The sequence below is a fragment of the Xenopus tropicalis genome, chromosome 2 (assembly GCF_000004195.4).
Source record: "Xenopus tropicalis strain Nigerian chromosome 2, UCB_Xtro_10.0, whole genome shotgun sequence".
NCBI classification, from domain to species: Eukaryota; Metazoa; Chordata; class Amphibia; order Anura; family Pipidae; genus Xenopus; species Xenopus tropicalis.
Window position 1 is genome coordinate 108,060,019 of NC_030678.2, and position 16,906 is coordinate 108,076,924.

At 37.1% G+C, this 16,906-nt stretch overlaps 1 protein-coding gene across 3 annotated transcripts in view; it reads left to right on the forward strand.

Annotated features, from left to right (window-relative positions):
• The window catches only part of dmd.3 (LOC105946662), a 1,093,908-nt gene that overhangs the window by 743,484 nt on the left and 333,518 nt on the right, over positions 1-16,906 (forward strand). For all 3 annotated transcript variants that reach the window (XM_031897001.1, XM_031896997.1, XM_031896998.1), the window contains one exon: positions 8,944-9,133. In XM_031897001.1, the coding sequence (XP_031752861.1) occupies positions 8,944-9,133 (190 nt within the window). The remainder of the gene's footprint in view (positions 1-8,943; positions 9,134-16,906) is intronic.

Consider the following 16,906-nt stretch of genomic DNA (forward strand, 5'->3'; position numbering starts at 1 on the left):
GGGACACCTGCCTCCCCCACACTCCCAACTCATCAATACAGCACTGACTAATGCAGTAAGTGCTGTATTAGTGAAAGGGGACACAGGTTGTACACACCCTAAAAGTAGTGTGCAAAAAAATGGATGATTGCCATTGAAAAACTGATCTGTTGATTAAAAACAAATATCTGATGGGTTGCTAAAGGTTATCAGACATGCAGAAAACTTTGGTTATTTAATTATATGACCCCGTGGTCTGATGAGGTTATTGCTTCAGGCTGCAGTCATTGATCACTTCTTGCTGGAGAAAGAGAGCAAAGATATGCTGGTTAGTTACATAGATACTTATCATACTAAGGTGAGCTTTGGATCATTTCTATTTTAATCATTTTTTATTACTAGAATAAAAAAGTAACTAAATGACTGAGGTTAAAAAGGGCAATAAGTAATAGTATAAAGTGCCTTTAAATTGCTTCAGATTAGATTAGTATTTTCTGTGTTTGTGTTATGTTTGTTGTAGGGAAATTATATTGTAAACTCCCTTGGGGTAGGTACAGAAGTGATTGTCAAACATTCTCTGTAAAAAGCTCTTTAATATAAATATGTTACTAGGGATGGGATATCTTGAACACAATCAATTAAGTGCTTTTCTCTGTAATGACAGGATGATTCATGTATAGGATCTGTTATCCTAAAGTCTTAGGACCCAAGGACCTGATTTCCAAGATTTTTCCCGTAATGTTGAGCATCATGCCTTCAACCTACTGAAAATATTTAAATATTAACTAAATATTTAAACTAATTAAAATATTAAACTCATTATTTTGCCACCACATGTTTTAGTATAGAATTGTTACCATCAAGCACAGGCTTCTGTCTAGGCTACTATCTTATTATTTCATAAATAAAACTCAAAAGAAATGTTTGTTGAATAGGAGTCTATGGATTAGGGATTCCTGCATGAAGAACTTAATTTTGTTAAATGTCAGAAGTATCAGAATGCATTAAAGGCTTCTAGGGTTTTTACAAATGTTATTTTATTTTCATTTGGTGCAGAGCCATTTTTAATGGAATTGCTTTAGTAGTATTATAAAGCAGTTTGTACTGGTGTATTTTGTTGCTATGACCACATAGGTTTTGGCATCCTTTTAGAACTAGAGATACTGTATTTAAAGGGGGTTATGACTTTGCATTCATTACAGCAACCCCTCTGGCATTTTCCAGAATCTACAGATTGCCAGTCTGGGCCTGGACAGAAATGAAGGACGTCAACAGGAGCTGTGGCTCCTGCTCCCGTCCTTATCTGTGAATGGACCTAACATCTGCTGACATTGACAGTGCAGATCATCTGAGATCCAACAGGATCACAGAATGGCCTATGAATTCCACCCTAGACCTGGCAAACATGTCCAGAAATTCAGACAACATGGCCAAACTGCCCCGACTGAATACTGGCATGTATGACTAGATTTATCTGTTAAGAAGGTCTTTATTGCAGTTGGTTTTGCCAAGAAGATCAAAGAGCTAGGTTCTGTTCTGATTAAAAGAAAAAACAGCCGAGGAATGAAAGAGTCAATCCTACAAGATCATTATTATTTTACTTCACCAAATCAGACTTCATTATTTTGTTTTCCTGAAATTTGCATAATCCTTTGAATGTAAGGACAGCAGCCTGCTGAAAGCCTTTCCGCTGTGTCAAAAGGCATCCACCGGAGGTGAGTGAATTTAAAAGAAAATAGTTATTGTAAAAGTTAGCAAGTTAAATTGCTACATCTACTGCATCGCTTTTGCACCTCAGTGGAATTGTAAATTCAAACTTATTTCCTGAGAGATAAGCTGGGCTGCAATTTTCAGGTAATTGGAAGAAGCAGACCCGAGTTGAGTTCTGTCAAGCTGATTTCAGTCTTAAGATATGATGATGATTATTATGTCAAATGCAATCAAGGATGTAGGCCTTGAACTGAATATAGGGATGGTTGTTTTTAATTCAGGTTTTTATACAAAATGAACAGAGTCACAGCTGGTTTAATAGTAAAAAAAAAAAAAACAAAACTGCAATTTGTACTATATTAAGGTCCTGCTATAGAGCCAAGCCAGTATATATATATATTTATATGGAAAAGTATCTAGGCTCAAATGGTCTAGAGAAAAGCTTAGCAGATATCTCTTAAATTTTAAACAACATAAATTACAAAGAATGGGGCAATTTCTAACAGAAGTCTCAAGGAGTCCTTACATCAGCCATAAAATACGCATTCTATTAAATATAAAATAGCAAATGTGACATGGTCAATGAACAGAGTAAAAAGTCAGAATGAAAGGTGAAATGGACTGTGCCTTTGCCCTTTGCACAGTTTTAGTCTTATTTCCATTTTTTGGCTCCAATACTTCAGTTTTTCACTTGACAATCCTTTCCTTTTATATTCTTCCCTAGGTTTTTTTTATTCTGGCCCATTATGTTTGCTGTTTATTTGCCCCTAAATTATCTTGACCATTCCATAATTACTACCAATACTCTGTGCATGAATCACAAATCATACTTTTTAATGTTGGGAACCACCCGTCCCCCATCATGGGGCCACTGCTTACCCCCTGTAACCCCTTGATGGTGGCCCTGTTTACTGATAAGGTAACTATTTCCAAAACTATGCTGGATTACAACATTAGTAATTGGGGATGCACCAAATCCACTATTTTAGCATCCGGCTGAACCCCAAATCCTTTTAGAAAAATTTGGTCATGCAAATTAGAATAAGGAAGGGTTAAAGACAATTAGGGGCACATTTACTAACCCACGAACGGGTCGAAATGAGTCCGATTGCGATTTTTTTGTATTTTTTGCGATTTTTTCAGCTTCTTTGCGAATTTTTCGTTACCAATACGATTTTTGCGTAAAAACGCGAGTTTTTCGTAGCCATTACGAAAGGTGCGTAAAATCTGGCGATTTTTCGTAGCGTTAAAACTTGCGCAAAAAGTTGCGCTTTTTTCGTAGCGTTAAAACTTACGCACCATTTAAGTTTTAACGCTACGAAAAAGGCGCAACTTTTCGCGTAAGTTTTAACGCTACGCAAAAAGCGCAACTTTTTACGCAACTTTCGTAATGGCTACGAAAAACTCGCGTTTTTACGCAAAAATCGGATTGGTAACGAAAAATTCGTAAAGAAGCCGAAAAAATCGCAACAAATACGAAAAAGTCGCAAAATGTTCGTTTTCAAGTCGGAACTTTTCCAATTCGGGTCGGATTCGTGGGTTAGTAAATCAGCCTCTTAGACTAGTCAGGATATGCAAAGATATTCACAACAGGTGTTTGCTGAAAAGTGCATAACAGAAAGAGCATGACATGCATAAACAAGTGGTTTTTGCCTGACTTTCTTATGCATTCTCTGTGTTACACACACTTCCTTGAGTTGTAAGCCATGGAAGAAGGTCATTAGCTTTTTACAGACATGGTTATCAAGCTACAGATAGTTTCATATTTATGAAAAAATTCTACAAGAGTGATATTTTTTCTTAATAATTAATAAAAAATAAAAAATGGTAAGGGCAAGCCCAATACTATAACCAATATTTAAGACTTGAATGTATGCGCTATATTTAACTGCGTAATGTGTACATTATATAGCTGATGAAAAAAACTCATCATATTATTCTGTCAGTAACTATAAATGAAAGCATACAGTAACTGCATTATACTATTTTTACAAAACTATTTCTAAATCTAACCTTAAAAACATGAATCCCATAAGTTCAAAATTAGAAATGTTCAAAAGACCACAGCCACAATTGTGGTTGCACAAAAATGGATGCGAGTTGTTGCAAGTCTTGACATCATTCATTGAAGGTACTTGCGTACAGCATTTGTCTCACTTCTGATTTGTGTGCCAGTCCTCCTATTGATGTTGGGGAATTCCAGGGTTCCCTCTGCAGGCTGCATCAGTATGTATAGCAGACCTGGAAATGATGCAATTCTGACTCTGAAACACTTCTTTATAATACATCCAAAATTGCACTTGTGGTAGGAAGTGAGCTTTCTGATCATTTAACACAACACAACACTGTTATCAATAATTGATCTCATCAATTAACTGAACCGAGCCCAACTTATGCTAAAGCCTACAAGGGAAGTGAACAATGGTAAATTTGGGGTTAAATTGGGGGTAAAGTTGGGGCATCAAATTGCTTAAAGATGTCTTCTTTTGCCCCATGTGACTGTTAGTGGTGCAAGAAAATCCAGTTGTGCAAAAATCCATATAGTATCCCTTCTACCGATCTCATTCATTTGCTCCCTCTGTGTTACCTGTTATAGATTTTGCCAGCATGGATATAAAATAACATAATTTGCCTTCTTGCCTAAAAGCTGTATTGTTGTGAGGGGAGATGCAGAAAGCAAATATTTTATCAAGAATGTTGCCACTGTGTATATATAAACAAAATGGAGACAAAATTGGCACTTGAAGGAGGCAGCAGATGGTTGCTTCACCATAAAATATATGATAATCTCAATTAAGTACTGTTAGAGTCTCTACCTCAAGTTTCTTACCACACATGGTTCAATAGCAACAGTCAGATGGTAAAGATATAGATCACCCAGCTAATACAGACTAAAGGAAGGAGTGGTGAGTGTGAAAATTGTATAACTGTATTGTGTATATTTCCTGCCCAATACCTGTGACTGACCACGCTGCCCACATTTTTAATAGTTGCAAGCTTTATCTCCTCCTGCCAAGGGAAACACTTCAAAATAGGTATTTCATATAATATGCAACTTTAATCAAACTGAGGCCTTAATCTGACACACTTCACTGGTTTGCAAATAAATACACAACATAAATAAATAATAAAACCATTCATCAATACAGTCGATCAATACACTTGATCTACTTTGTATCCACTGTGCACTTGCCCTATAATAAACCAAAGTGTCCATCTCAGCCAGTGTCTAATCAAGTCTGCGATATTGTGCACATACAATAAACTGAAAAATACTGCCACTAAAGGAAGAAAATGAGTACCGAAATATATCTTAAACATTTAGCAATGAAAAAGAACCTGAAATGTAGGTATTATGTTTTCCACTTATTATTCCCTTATTCATTTATTATTCCCTTTATCCATAGAGAGAAGCAGCCAAGAGACCAAACACAATGTGTAGCTATAGGAATCACTGGATATAAGTGTTTTATTCATTCCTTACCACTTACATCATTGCTTTAATTTCCTTCAGGAAAGAGTTCAGATTACTGGCAACCAAGCAAAACTATCAGCCTACTCTTTCTGTTGTATCATTTCTGTTGGTGTTCGTAAAATATACAAAAATGAATTCTTGAACTTTTTTTCATAGGGTTCTTTTAAAAATCAATTGACAATGCAGTAATTTAGCTGTTTTCCTCAACTAAAAATGTGTTGAATACAAAAGCCCCATGATAGCGGAAAAGATGCAGGGATTATTCTTCTATTGACATATGTTATTGACAAGCCTCATAAGGAGCAGACTTAAGTGCTCTCAATAGGATTTATCATTTTAAAAGAAGCAGACAATGGCTCATATCACTGATTATTCATCTTTTTCTCTGTAGTGTAGCAGTTTTATTTACCAGATTTCCTGATGATTATGGAATCACAAACACAGCTGCATTATAATACAATCACAAAAAAGGTGACTATGGAGGTAGAAAAAGAGACGCTTGTACAGTAATACACACACTATTAGTGAGGCACAATGTTCTAACAGTATTAACCTCCACTGTGTGGAGAACCCTTTTAGCATTTCATAAGTGGAATCCAGTAAAGCTATTTAGGAACAAATGGCACAACATATTCGGATATATCAAATCTAAATCCATCCAGCAATGAACATCACACAAGCAGTGTTGGGTATGAGCCATAAGATATAGGTTTATTTTCATTAAGAACAAATTACACAAGGTATTTACAATAACCATAACAATAACCACATTACATTGGTATGAGGTTGCCACCTGGCCGGTGTTTTTCCAGTCTAGCCTGTATTACAGATTTACCGGCAATGCAGCTGCTAGTTAATTTTTAATACTCTAATTTTGGTCAACCTTGCATTGGTGATAGTTTCCCAACTTTTTAAGTAAATTAAATGTGTGCATCTATAAAATGTAACAATTTGACTAAACATTCAAATAGGAAATCTCTTAGGTCTGTGTTGGTTAAGCTCTGTATTTTGGATGTGGATGCTTCAAATTGTTAAAATGTACTTATACACCAATATTTAGGCCTCTTTAAATATTACCTTAGGTTCAGGCACCAATTTTAAACCTTTTTTATATTACATAAAAAAAACAAGATTTCTCACATAAAACTCAGGGTTATTTATAAAGAAGGTGATGTATACATATCTACTAAGCTTTGCCAGTTTCTAAGGCTGGTGGCATACCCATGATAAACCTTTGCTACCATGGGTGACTAATCTCCCTGAAATGCCTTCCCACTGGCAAGAATGTAAATCACTGGTGGGATGGCATATGTATATGTAGATTGTAAGCTCTACGGGGCAGGGTCCTCCTTCCTACTGTGTCTCATACCACGGAGCACTTAATCTCTGTATTTATAGTATTTATTATGATACTTGTCCCCCTATGTTTAATTTTGTATATTGTAAGATTGTACAGCGATGCATATCCTTGTAGCGCTTTATAAATACAGTTATACATACATTCATGTGTCGCTCGCGTTTTCCGAAGTCACCCAAAGTTGCCTTACAAGGAAACTTCAGGCAATTCCCATAGAAATTAATAGAACATGGGTAAGTTTTTTATGTATTAAGCTCTAAATTCACATTTTGAGAAATCTGCCCCTTAGTGTAATCCAACTATTACTTTGTACTTTATTAACTTTTAAACTAAAAGTAACTCTTTATTAAATCACTCGCATCTTTTGCTTTTCTTAATGTTTTTTTACCCACAGAATCAATTCTGTGTAAACTAGAATTCTATCTTGAGTAAAAATGTCAGCCTAGTACCTTATCATTTAAGGCCATACAAAAATCTGCCATACAAAAATCACTCCAAAAACCTGCCTCATTTACCAACCAAAAGTGAATCTTTAGAAAAACAAGGAACAACTAATAACATCCCATCAGCCCCAGTTTAATGGTGGCTCACTTCATCTTAAAGGAAAAGTAACACTATGTGAGTATCGAGTCTAGCCTTCCTTCTGTATAGGAAGGAGTCAGGCTAGGCTTGATCAATCGATCATCCCATAGTGGATGCTGCTCCTTCCTTCGCCGTATCGCCTTATTTCAAATGACCGGAAGCCAAGTTTTAGCAGGTATTTTCTAATAATGCATTCAAAATACTAAATGGTTTGCAGGATAGGGCAATTATTGGTGCAGGGTAGAATAGAATTTTTACTTAAAAAAATTTAGTGTTACTTTTCCTTTAATTTTTGCCACACTTTCACACTTTTTCCAACTTGGATAAAATGTACTCAATTTTTAGTTACTGTTTATAACAAAAAATAAGTATCATCACTTTTGCATTTTTGCATCACAAGATGGAATACTATTTTATCTGTCGTTATTTGCAAGGCTGCTTCTCATCATCTAAGGCTAGGCAGATATTCCCAAATGCACTAATCCATAGTGACCATTAAGAAATTCACTTTCATGAGAAAGAATAACAAAAGCAGATCTCTGATTGGTTGCAGTGGGTTAATGCACAAGGAAATTAGGCCTTGGCTTTTAAAATATAGATGTAGTGACAATACAAAATATACCTAATATGCTTACTTGTAATGAATGATAGCTAAGTGGTTAAAACAAAATACAACAATTTTTTGTTTTATTTTCTTCTAAGTATCATTCTCCTTGAAAGCTTTGAAAATGGTCACTAGGTAAAGAATTCAGTTTGTTTTCCAAATAAAGTAAGAGTTCCCTTCATCATTTTTGACATTTCTTGCCTTGTGCAAACTCTTGTGGGAGAAGAATATATAAATTAGGTCCTGCGGAAAACTACAGAAAGTAGTCAGTGAAAAGAGATTGTTTGGTACCACATCATGGAAGGAAACAGAAGTAAATCCCATCACAAAATGAGTTTTTTTTTATCAGTCTCAGCTATAGTCGTGTGAGGATGCCTATATTTCTAAATCCCTATTGTGTGCGGCAACTGATTGCATGCAGCATTATCAGGGTTTTTCACAGTATTTGCTTCTGATTTTATTTTGTCATTTCTTCAGGCACGAAATACAAGAACAACTACTGCCTTTGAAATACAATTATTTAGATAATCAGTTTTAATTACATTTAACTGACTGTAATCCATGAATTTACATTGTAGTTAAGTGATTTTAATTAAGCATTGCAATCTAATTTTGATGTATGCCTTATCAAGTGACGGCTGATAAAAAGATGACAGTTGTTGGATTTAGCACACATAAATGCCTGTTTATTTGGAATAATAAGCTATTCTACACTGCAGGTAATGTTCCATTTCTTAAATTTCAAATGATCCATGCAGTGAATTATGAAGCAATTAGGAGATGAATTGTCATTGCAAAAGCATGTAATACAAGTAACAAAAAGTCTTTGTTGGAACAACAGTAAGTAATTATAAATAATATACCCAATATGGTACAGATAAGGATACTAGAAACCAAAAACAAATGGTACCTGTCCATATACAGGTCAAAGGATTGCACAAACATCCTTTATAATTTGTCAGTATCAGTATTTTTTCCTTAATCTACAGAAGTGTTAATTTTAGACAGTGCATGCATAGTGCTTATTTGTTGTGAGAGTACAGTATGTAATGGGTCATTTACTTATGGGAATGCAGTGTGCAAAAAATAGCTGCGATTTGCACATTGCACACTGCCATGCTCTTTCACAGCATTGTCTCTGAGCAAACATTTCCCTCTGATCATGTAGAGCTCTAAAAGTTTCTTTACTGCTTTTATGTTTGCATTAGTTCAACTGCCTAACCTGTATTTTTGCAGGGTTACAGAACGCGATGCTGCGCTGGAAGCAGCTCTCCGGTTACTGCAGCAGTTTTATCTGGATTTAGAAAAGTTCCTTGCTTGGTTGACTGAAGCTGAGACTACTGCCAATGTTCTCCAAGATGCTACACATAAAGATGGGGTATTAGAGGATACACGTGGTCTTCGAGAACTTATGAACCAGTGGCAGGTAAGATATATTGTTCTATGATGTAGAGTTTGTTGTGGATTTAAATATCTAAAGATGTAGGGACAAGAGAGACTTCTGTTTCAGGGGATCTACAACTCCATAAGCACAATAGCAGTCATTGTACCATCACAAAGTGTTCTTTCGTCATCAATGTATGCGTCCCCATTGCAAAAGTGATACAAATGAAACTAATAAATTGCATTGCAAAGTGATATGAATGAGACCATATACCAGTTGACCATTTAAAGCCACTTAGTAATTCTCTTATACATCTTAAATTCTTATTTAACCGTGTACTGCCATAAATTGAATTGAACCTAAAAAAAGTAAATCTGCAATTTTTGTTCTTCATTACTTAGAAAAAATCCAAGATTGCAGTTTTGCTGTGTTTGGTGTTTTATGCTTCAGTGCTTGGACTGCAAAAACCACTGAATAAATTTGTCATAGTTAGTGATTATACAGTATCTAGGCAATTGTTTTCTTTTTTATGCAAAAGGGAAATGTGACTTTTTACTAATTTAATCTTTGAAAATGAGAAGATCCCTAATGCTGCAACATATTGTGGTTGGAAGATGATCAATCACCTGCAATAAAGTACAATGGCGGTGATTGTATACACAGAGTTGCATCAAGAGATTTCTTCATTCATCTTCATCAGTTGCATGGCATTCTTTGTAATAGCAATTCAGTGTATCTAGAGCGCTTTAATCCCAGCAAACAAGATATACATGGAAGCCATTTTCTTATTTATTTGACAAGCTTTATAATGTGCCATGAAATGTCATAAAATGAGATGATATATTTTTAATTTTTTAACTGATAGCCACATGTACTGCTGAATCATAGAACTTTGCTTACACATTTTGTTCATAAACAAGATGCAGCAATATTCTTAAATCTTCAGCAGAATTTTTAGTAGGGGTAGTGTAGGGGAAAACATATGCTTTCCTAACATACACTATCTTATGGTACAGACTATAGCAAAACCCAAGGAGTTTGCCCTTCAATTTATGACCTACCTTGATGTTTTCTTAACCACTAATCTGACTCCCTCCACTAAACAGTCTTTATTCTCTGAATATAAATCAGTCTTCTTGTGTTTTTAAGCCTTAATGGTCTAAAATACAATAGGTAGGAGGAATCTACTGATAAATACCGGTAAGTTGAGAATTATAAGATACCTTAGAAAGGCAGATAATATGGGCTATGTATATTTTAGTAATATAATATATACAAGTTTGCACTGTATGCAGAGGAATTAAAATATGTGCTTATACTGTGTAACGCTTTTCTGACCCAATTTGGAATAAACCCAGGCTAGTAGTAAATAGAGAGCATGGGTTACATTTGCGACACTTAATACAAAGGGGTGAGCCTCCGCTATATGGGAGAATCAGGATGGAGCGAGGGTGTAGTAAAACTACAACTAGCTGAGGTGTGGTGTGCAGGTGGTAAAAGATGGACGCCAGAGGATTCTTGCTGATCAACTATAATACAAGTTTATTAAAGGCACAACTGAATAGTGCAGCAGGGTTATACTCACAGACACAGCAGTGTATGATGGTCACAGATAGTACAGCAGATGTGACCCTTTAGGCACAGAATAACCCACTTGGAGGATGCACAGAGGATTAGTTGACACCTGAGATATAGACCTTTCAGAAGGGAGTGTTCCGGCCGACTGTGGTCCAGGGGAGAGCTCCTAACACTGGTACCTGGCGTCTAATAAAACCGGTCCCTAAAGAACGACTACAGAGCCAGGGTGGACTAAACCCTTTGTTACAACTCCTGGTTGGGGCTATTGACTGCCCTTACTAAATAGACTGACTACAATCACCTCTCCTAGAGGGTGCTATTAACAAATCTGTCTGTGCTGGCTTTACCTCGTTCACGGGGCCCTGTCCCCGACTTAGCACTAGGGTAGGTGGTCCCCTAGGGTACAAATGGCTTCTGGGCCTATGTTCTGGTCCAGGCTCAGTTGGGATCTGTCCAGAACACAGCATGCAGCCAAAAGAGAAAGACACTCCCTTGTGCAAGACACTATATAGTCTGCCAAGGGGAGTGGTCAACCTGGGCTAAACCTATAGAGGGCAGCCTAATAACAGTAACCTGAGATCAGAGGGCTCTGCCCTATAACAATACAGATAAGATAAGGATAAGGGATAACACCATAGGGAGCTTAACCCTATAGGTCCCTACAACTGATAATTATGTGAATATATAAATAACTGGCAGTCTTTATTGTATAAAGCATGGAAGTAGTTAAAGAAGATTTTAACATACAAGGACCAATGTTGATCATCCCAGTCCTATGGCTGTAAATACATGCATGATGATCTTTGCATGATTATGCCTCCCTGCAACTATGCTAAACTAGGTACCTAACAATAGGCAGATATCCAGTAAATAGACTCTACTTTCTGTTAGGACTAAAAAGTTACCTTGAGAACTTCAGAAAACTTGATGTTGCTAAACAGAGTATGCAACAAACAAAGTTAATTCCTCTGATGCCAAAGTAGACTTCTGGACTGGCAGTGTAAATATCCAAAAAAAAAACTGCTCTTTCTATAGTGCCTCATACACTATTAAGTCAGTCATGGAAATAATAACCAATTTACTCTCAATCTCTTTGTGATGTGTCTTTGTTCTCCCAATATCTGAACAAGTACCTTTCCCACTTCCTACTTCGTGGGCTGACTTCCAGTCCCACCCCTTAATTACAGCCAATGATTCATTAATTGCAGCACCTGCACTGACCTTTCAGCTTGAGTGAACACAACCTCTGTTATTTCCCACATATGCTCTGTCTCATAGTGCGCTGTAATAGACATGCCTTCAATTCAGGACCTTTCTAGTTACTGTGCCACAGTATTTACAATGCAAGTACATACTGAAAATGTATAAACAACAGGGTTATGCACTAAAATGCATTGTTTGCCCAGGTGCAGTAACTCATAGCAACCAATTAGAAGTTAATATTTACTCCTCACCTTTTAAAGCCAACATCTAATTAGTTGCTGTGGGTTACTGCTCCTGGGCAAACTTTGTGCCTTTCATTACATGTGGTTACTATTATGTCATGTTTATTAAACAGTAGTAATAATAAGCTACTTATTGAAGTGTAATGCTTTTATTTTGTAATCCATTCCTATTTTTAATAATTCTGATTTGCAAAGATCTTTGATACATTCTAACATCACTTATCAACATTATATGCACTCCAGTGAGAGAAAGTGAGGGAATATGCTTTGCAGAACCCATAACACTTGAGAATAACTTGGATAGAATCAATATGATTGATGACTACAGTATGTAAAAGTTGCCTTCATGTTCATGCTTACAATTCTGCCTTTCATTTCAAGCTGGCTTTGAAACTTCCCGTTCACAAGTAATAAACTACATTTAATCAGATGCACTGTGATTGCAAATTTAAATGAATTATTTATGATTTAAGAAAATGGCATCATGTCAAGGTGTGTGCAGAATTGCAGCTTTATTTTAATCTGCAAAGTTATGATTGATAGCATTGCAGTTTCTAAAAAAAAAACACATCCAGATACCAAACAAATGAAAAACGGCCAAAAAAAATGCCCATGTATCAAGTTTACACTATACCTTACACCTTATTGGTTTATTTGGTTGTCCCCACCCCTTGCAGTCCATATAGTGTCTAGCAAGGAGGTGTGGCTTCCTCTTTGGCTGCCTCTGTATTTCAGGTGAAGGTCCACTGAGCCTGGGAACAGAACTAGGCCCCAGTAAAGCCATTTGCCCCAGAGTGTTACCATCCACTCTGGTGAAGTCGGGGACAGGGACGAGAAACAGTAAGATAATTACTCTTGTAAGAGCACTTTCTAGGAGAGTGAGGTAAAGAGGGAAGGAAGCAAGGGCAGTTTAAAGCCCCACCAAGGAATGTAGCTCTGGAAGTACCCTTCCATCTGGCAATGTTGCCTCGGCGTAGGGCCAAGGAGTAGGCATAGGAGACAGATTAGAACAAACCCTGATCCCTAGTCACCTGGCATCCATCTTTACTAAATATGCACTACACAGCTACAGTCAGTTGTAGTTCCACTACACCCTTGCTCTGCCTGGATTTTTCCACGTAGTCAAGGCCCGCATGTAATCCATGCTTTAACCTTAACACTAGCCTGGTTTTGTCTAAATATAGCCAAACAAGCGTTACACACCTATCACCCAACCCCCCCCCCCCCCCCCCCCGCCATTCTCTGGATGCACAGACACTATGGATTTTGGGGAAAATGTATTTCTTTTCATCTGATACTTTTGAATGAAGTGATCACAGAGCTAATGTATGCTATTGTCTCCCAAAGCCTGGTAATAACAATGCTGGTAATATCATGCAGATCATTCTCTATCATTATGTATGTTACTACACTCAAATCATGTACACTTGAAAGCAAAGGCAGTATAAGAGTAATGGTATCTTTCTTGACCCGCAGGCACAGATATAGTATAACATTTTCCTCTTTTGATAATCACAAATAATTCAATTTTTCTGTTTATAACAAACACTTGTAGTCAGATGTGACTATTAAATTGGGTTTAAAAAGTGCCCTTTAGACCAACAAACAGCTGTAAAACACCTGTAAAATGTATGGGTTTTAAATCTAAATTATAATCTACAGGCATGTCTTCTGTTATCCTTTATACACTGTCTGACATCTGCTATTTAACTGCTTCTATAGAACTAATAGGATATGAACTTTAAAAAGATAGCATGAGTTGATTAGGTTCCTCAGTGTTGATTCTATGCCAACTGATCATGCGGCAGTAAATTGTAGGTGGTGCTAATGAGACTTTCTGCTGTGTTTGATAAATGGCTCTGTAATACATACACATGCCATTAAATAAGAAGATTTGTTAGGTACATTAAACAATTAACTAGGTTTTTGATCAGAAAACATGTGTTCAGCAATGTCATTTGCTAGTTGTAAGGTATCCCCATAGCTGAAAATTCATCATAATTGTATATTTTATTAGGTAACGTAATTATAGGAAACCTTTGCATGATGAATGCACTGTTTGTTTCCAGAAGCATGCATTTGCATCCGTCGTTTGTCATAACTGACATCCAAGTACCACCGGAGTTGACTCGTACATTTATAAAAGTTAAGGAGAATTTTCCCAAGCTATTTTAAAAGCTCGAGAGTATAAATAATGCTAAAAACAATAAATATGTTAACCTGCAAACACCAACAAATATTTTAGGGGAATCATCATGTCCTTGCTAATAATATACAAGTTTGTTCTTTTTTGCCATACTTTATGTCAAATATTTATTGTCTGTGCTATTTGAAAATAATCTAGTCTTAGAAAATATATACAGGTATAGGACCCATTATCCAGAATGCTCGGGACCAAGGGTATTCCGGATAAGGGGTCTTTCCGTAATTTGGATCTCCATACATTAAGTCTACTAAGAAATTAATAAAACATTAATTAAACCCAATAGGATTGTTTTGCATCCAATAAGGATTAATTATATCTTAGTTGGAATCAAGTACAGTTACTGTTTTATTATCACAGAGAAAGGGGAAATCAGTTTTAAAATTCTGAATTATTTGATTAAAATGGAGTCTATGGGAGATGGCCTTTCCGTAATTCGGAGCTTTCTAGATAATGGGTTTCCAGATAAGAGATCCCATACCTGTATATGCAATTGCTAACCCTTTTTGAAATCAAAACAAGAGTCAATGCAAAGTAAGAACCCTGTAAACCATAAATCATCAAGACCCCCTACCAAATGCTAAAGCAACCCAGATGAATGAAAGTAGCAATGATCACACCCCTAATTATAACTAGGTGCTATAAGTAGACTGAGTTCACTTACTAAGGTGGGATTTCTAGTTGGGTCTATGCAGAGAAGCGCAGAGCCCGCGGCCGCCAGTAAGATTTAAATGGTATCAGTACTGAGATTAACTGGCCCCCTGCATGGTTATCATATTCAGGCTGTCATGCCTCTGTATTGTTTAAAAATGTAATCCCCTGTGTTGTTCACACCTTTTAATCTCTGCATTGTTCACCCCCTGCAGTGTTCACACCTCAGGCTCAGGCTATAATCACCCACATTGTTCACCTCTTCACACCTCAGACATTGTATGTACTGCCTGGCCTATGCTGCCTGTGTATAGGCAGCATAGGGTAGGCAGAGTTTGGCACATAGGCAGCATAGGGCAGAGAGGGTATGGCACCCACAGGCAGCATAGGACAGGCAGAGTATGGCACACACAGGAAGCATAGGGAAGGCAGAGTATGGCACCCAGAGGCAGCATAGGACAGGCAGAGTATGGCACACACAGGAAGCATAGGGAAGGCAGAGTATGGCACCCAGAGGCAGCATAGGACAGGCAGAGTATGGCACACACAGGCAGCATAGGACAGGCAGAGTGATGCCTGTGTGTGCCATACTCTGCCTACCCTATGCTGCCTGTGGGAGGTGAACCTGGCAGGGGTTTGTTCTGGGAGTTTGTTAGCAGTTGGAAATAGCCATTAAATGGTCCCTAAGGTGTGTAATTATATGCTGGGGGTTGCTGTGCTATCCACAGGGGAGGAGGAGGCATATGGATTTAAGGGTGTGTCTTAATATGACATGATATAATTCTTTAACATATGAATGATGGTTGATATCCCTGCAGTGACCATTGTGATAAAATGGGTGTGGTTCGAATTGCGTGTGGTTTAAAATGGGAGAGTGGCCAAAACTGGCTTCCATAAGTGGCCCTTCGCCATGTATGTGAGAGAAATTCCGGCCCTCGGCACCGCAGAAGTTGGACAGCACTGATCTAAACCAACTATTTAATTATAGTTTAAGGCAAATGGTCTTCCTTATTTATTCTTTTTGATTTATTTTTTATTTTATGTGCTGAAGCTATCAGGCTTGGAATTCTAACTCATACCTTGTTGCCAGAGGTTGATAATGAAATATGAATATCACAAAGACCAAACAGAAAGACAAGCTTTACCGTGAACATGTAAAATAGTGCATCATAGTCCCTAGACTTAACTCCAGACCTTCTTTATTACCCCTCTTGTAATTTTAGGAGAATTCGAAAAAAAATTTGGAAAACAATCAAGGTTCTACAGGCTGTAAGGAGATTCTTTCTCTCTGAAGCAGAAATCCAGGCAGATACATTAGATTGTTTCAAGAAAGGGTTTAATATAGTACATTCTGGCAGCATTCTTGACGCTGCAACGATTTATTTTAACGCCGCAACTATTTATTTTGACGCCTGACTATCCTTTTGATGCGCAACTATTTACTTTGTTGCCACGACTATTCTTTTGACACACAACTATTCTTTTGACACCCACAACAATTTTTGGACGCATGCCGAATTTTTCTGTGGCTAATTTTTTCATCCGTTTCATGAAACAATCCGCCAATGGCGAAACGTGTAAATTCACCGTGAATCCATGCCTGGCGAAACATTTCGCCCATCGCTAATTCTGAAATCTTCTGCTGGAAACATTTGCTGAGGATAACGATTTGAAACCCTAAACATACAAGTAATTCAAAATTATACCTAGGGGTATAACTGCCTTATACAGGTAGTGGTAAAAGCCCCCAGGGTACATTTGAAAAAACAAAGCATGACACTAATGGGGCATTGTTACAGAGTACTTGTTCTACTGACTCAGCTCCCCATCTAACTGGAAGGTTGATAACTTGCACTTATGTCATATGTACACTGCAGAGTTAACTACTACTGTGTCCGTTATGAACTGGATCAAATGATTGGATCCAAGCAATATCAT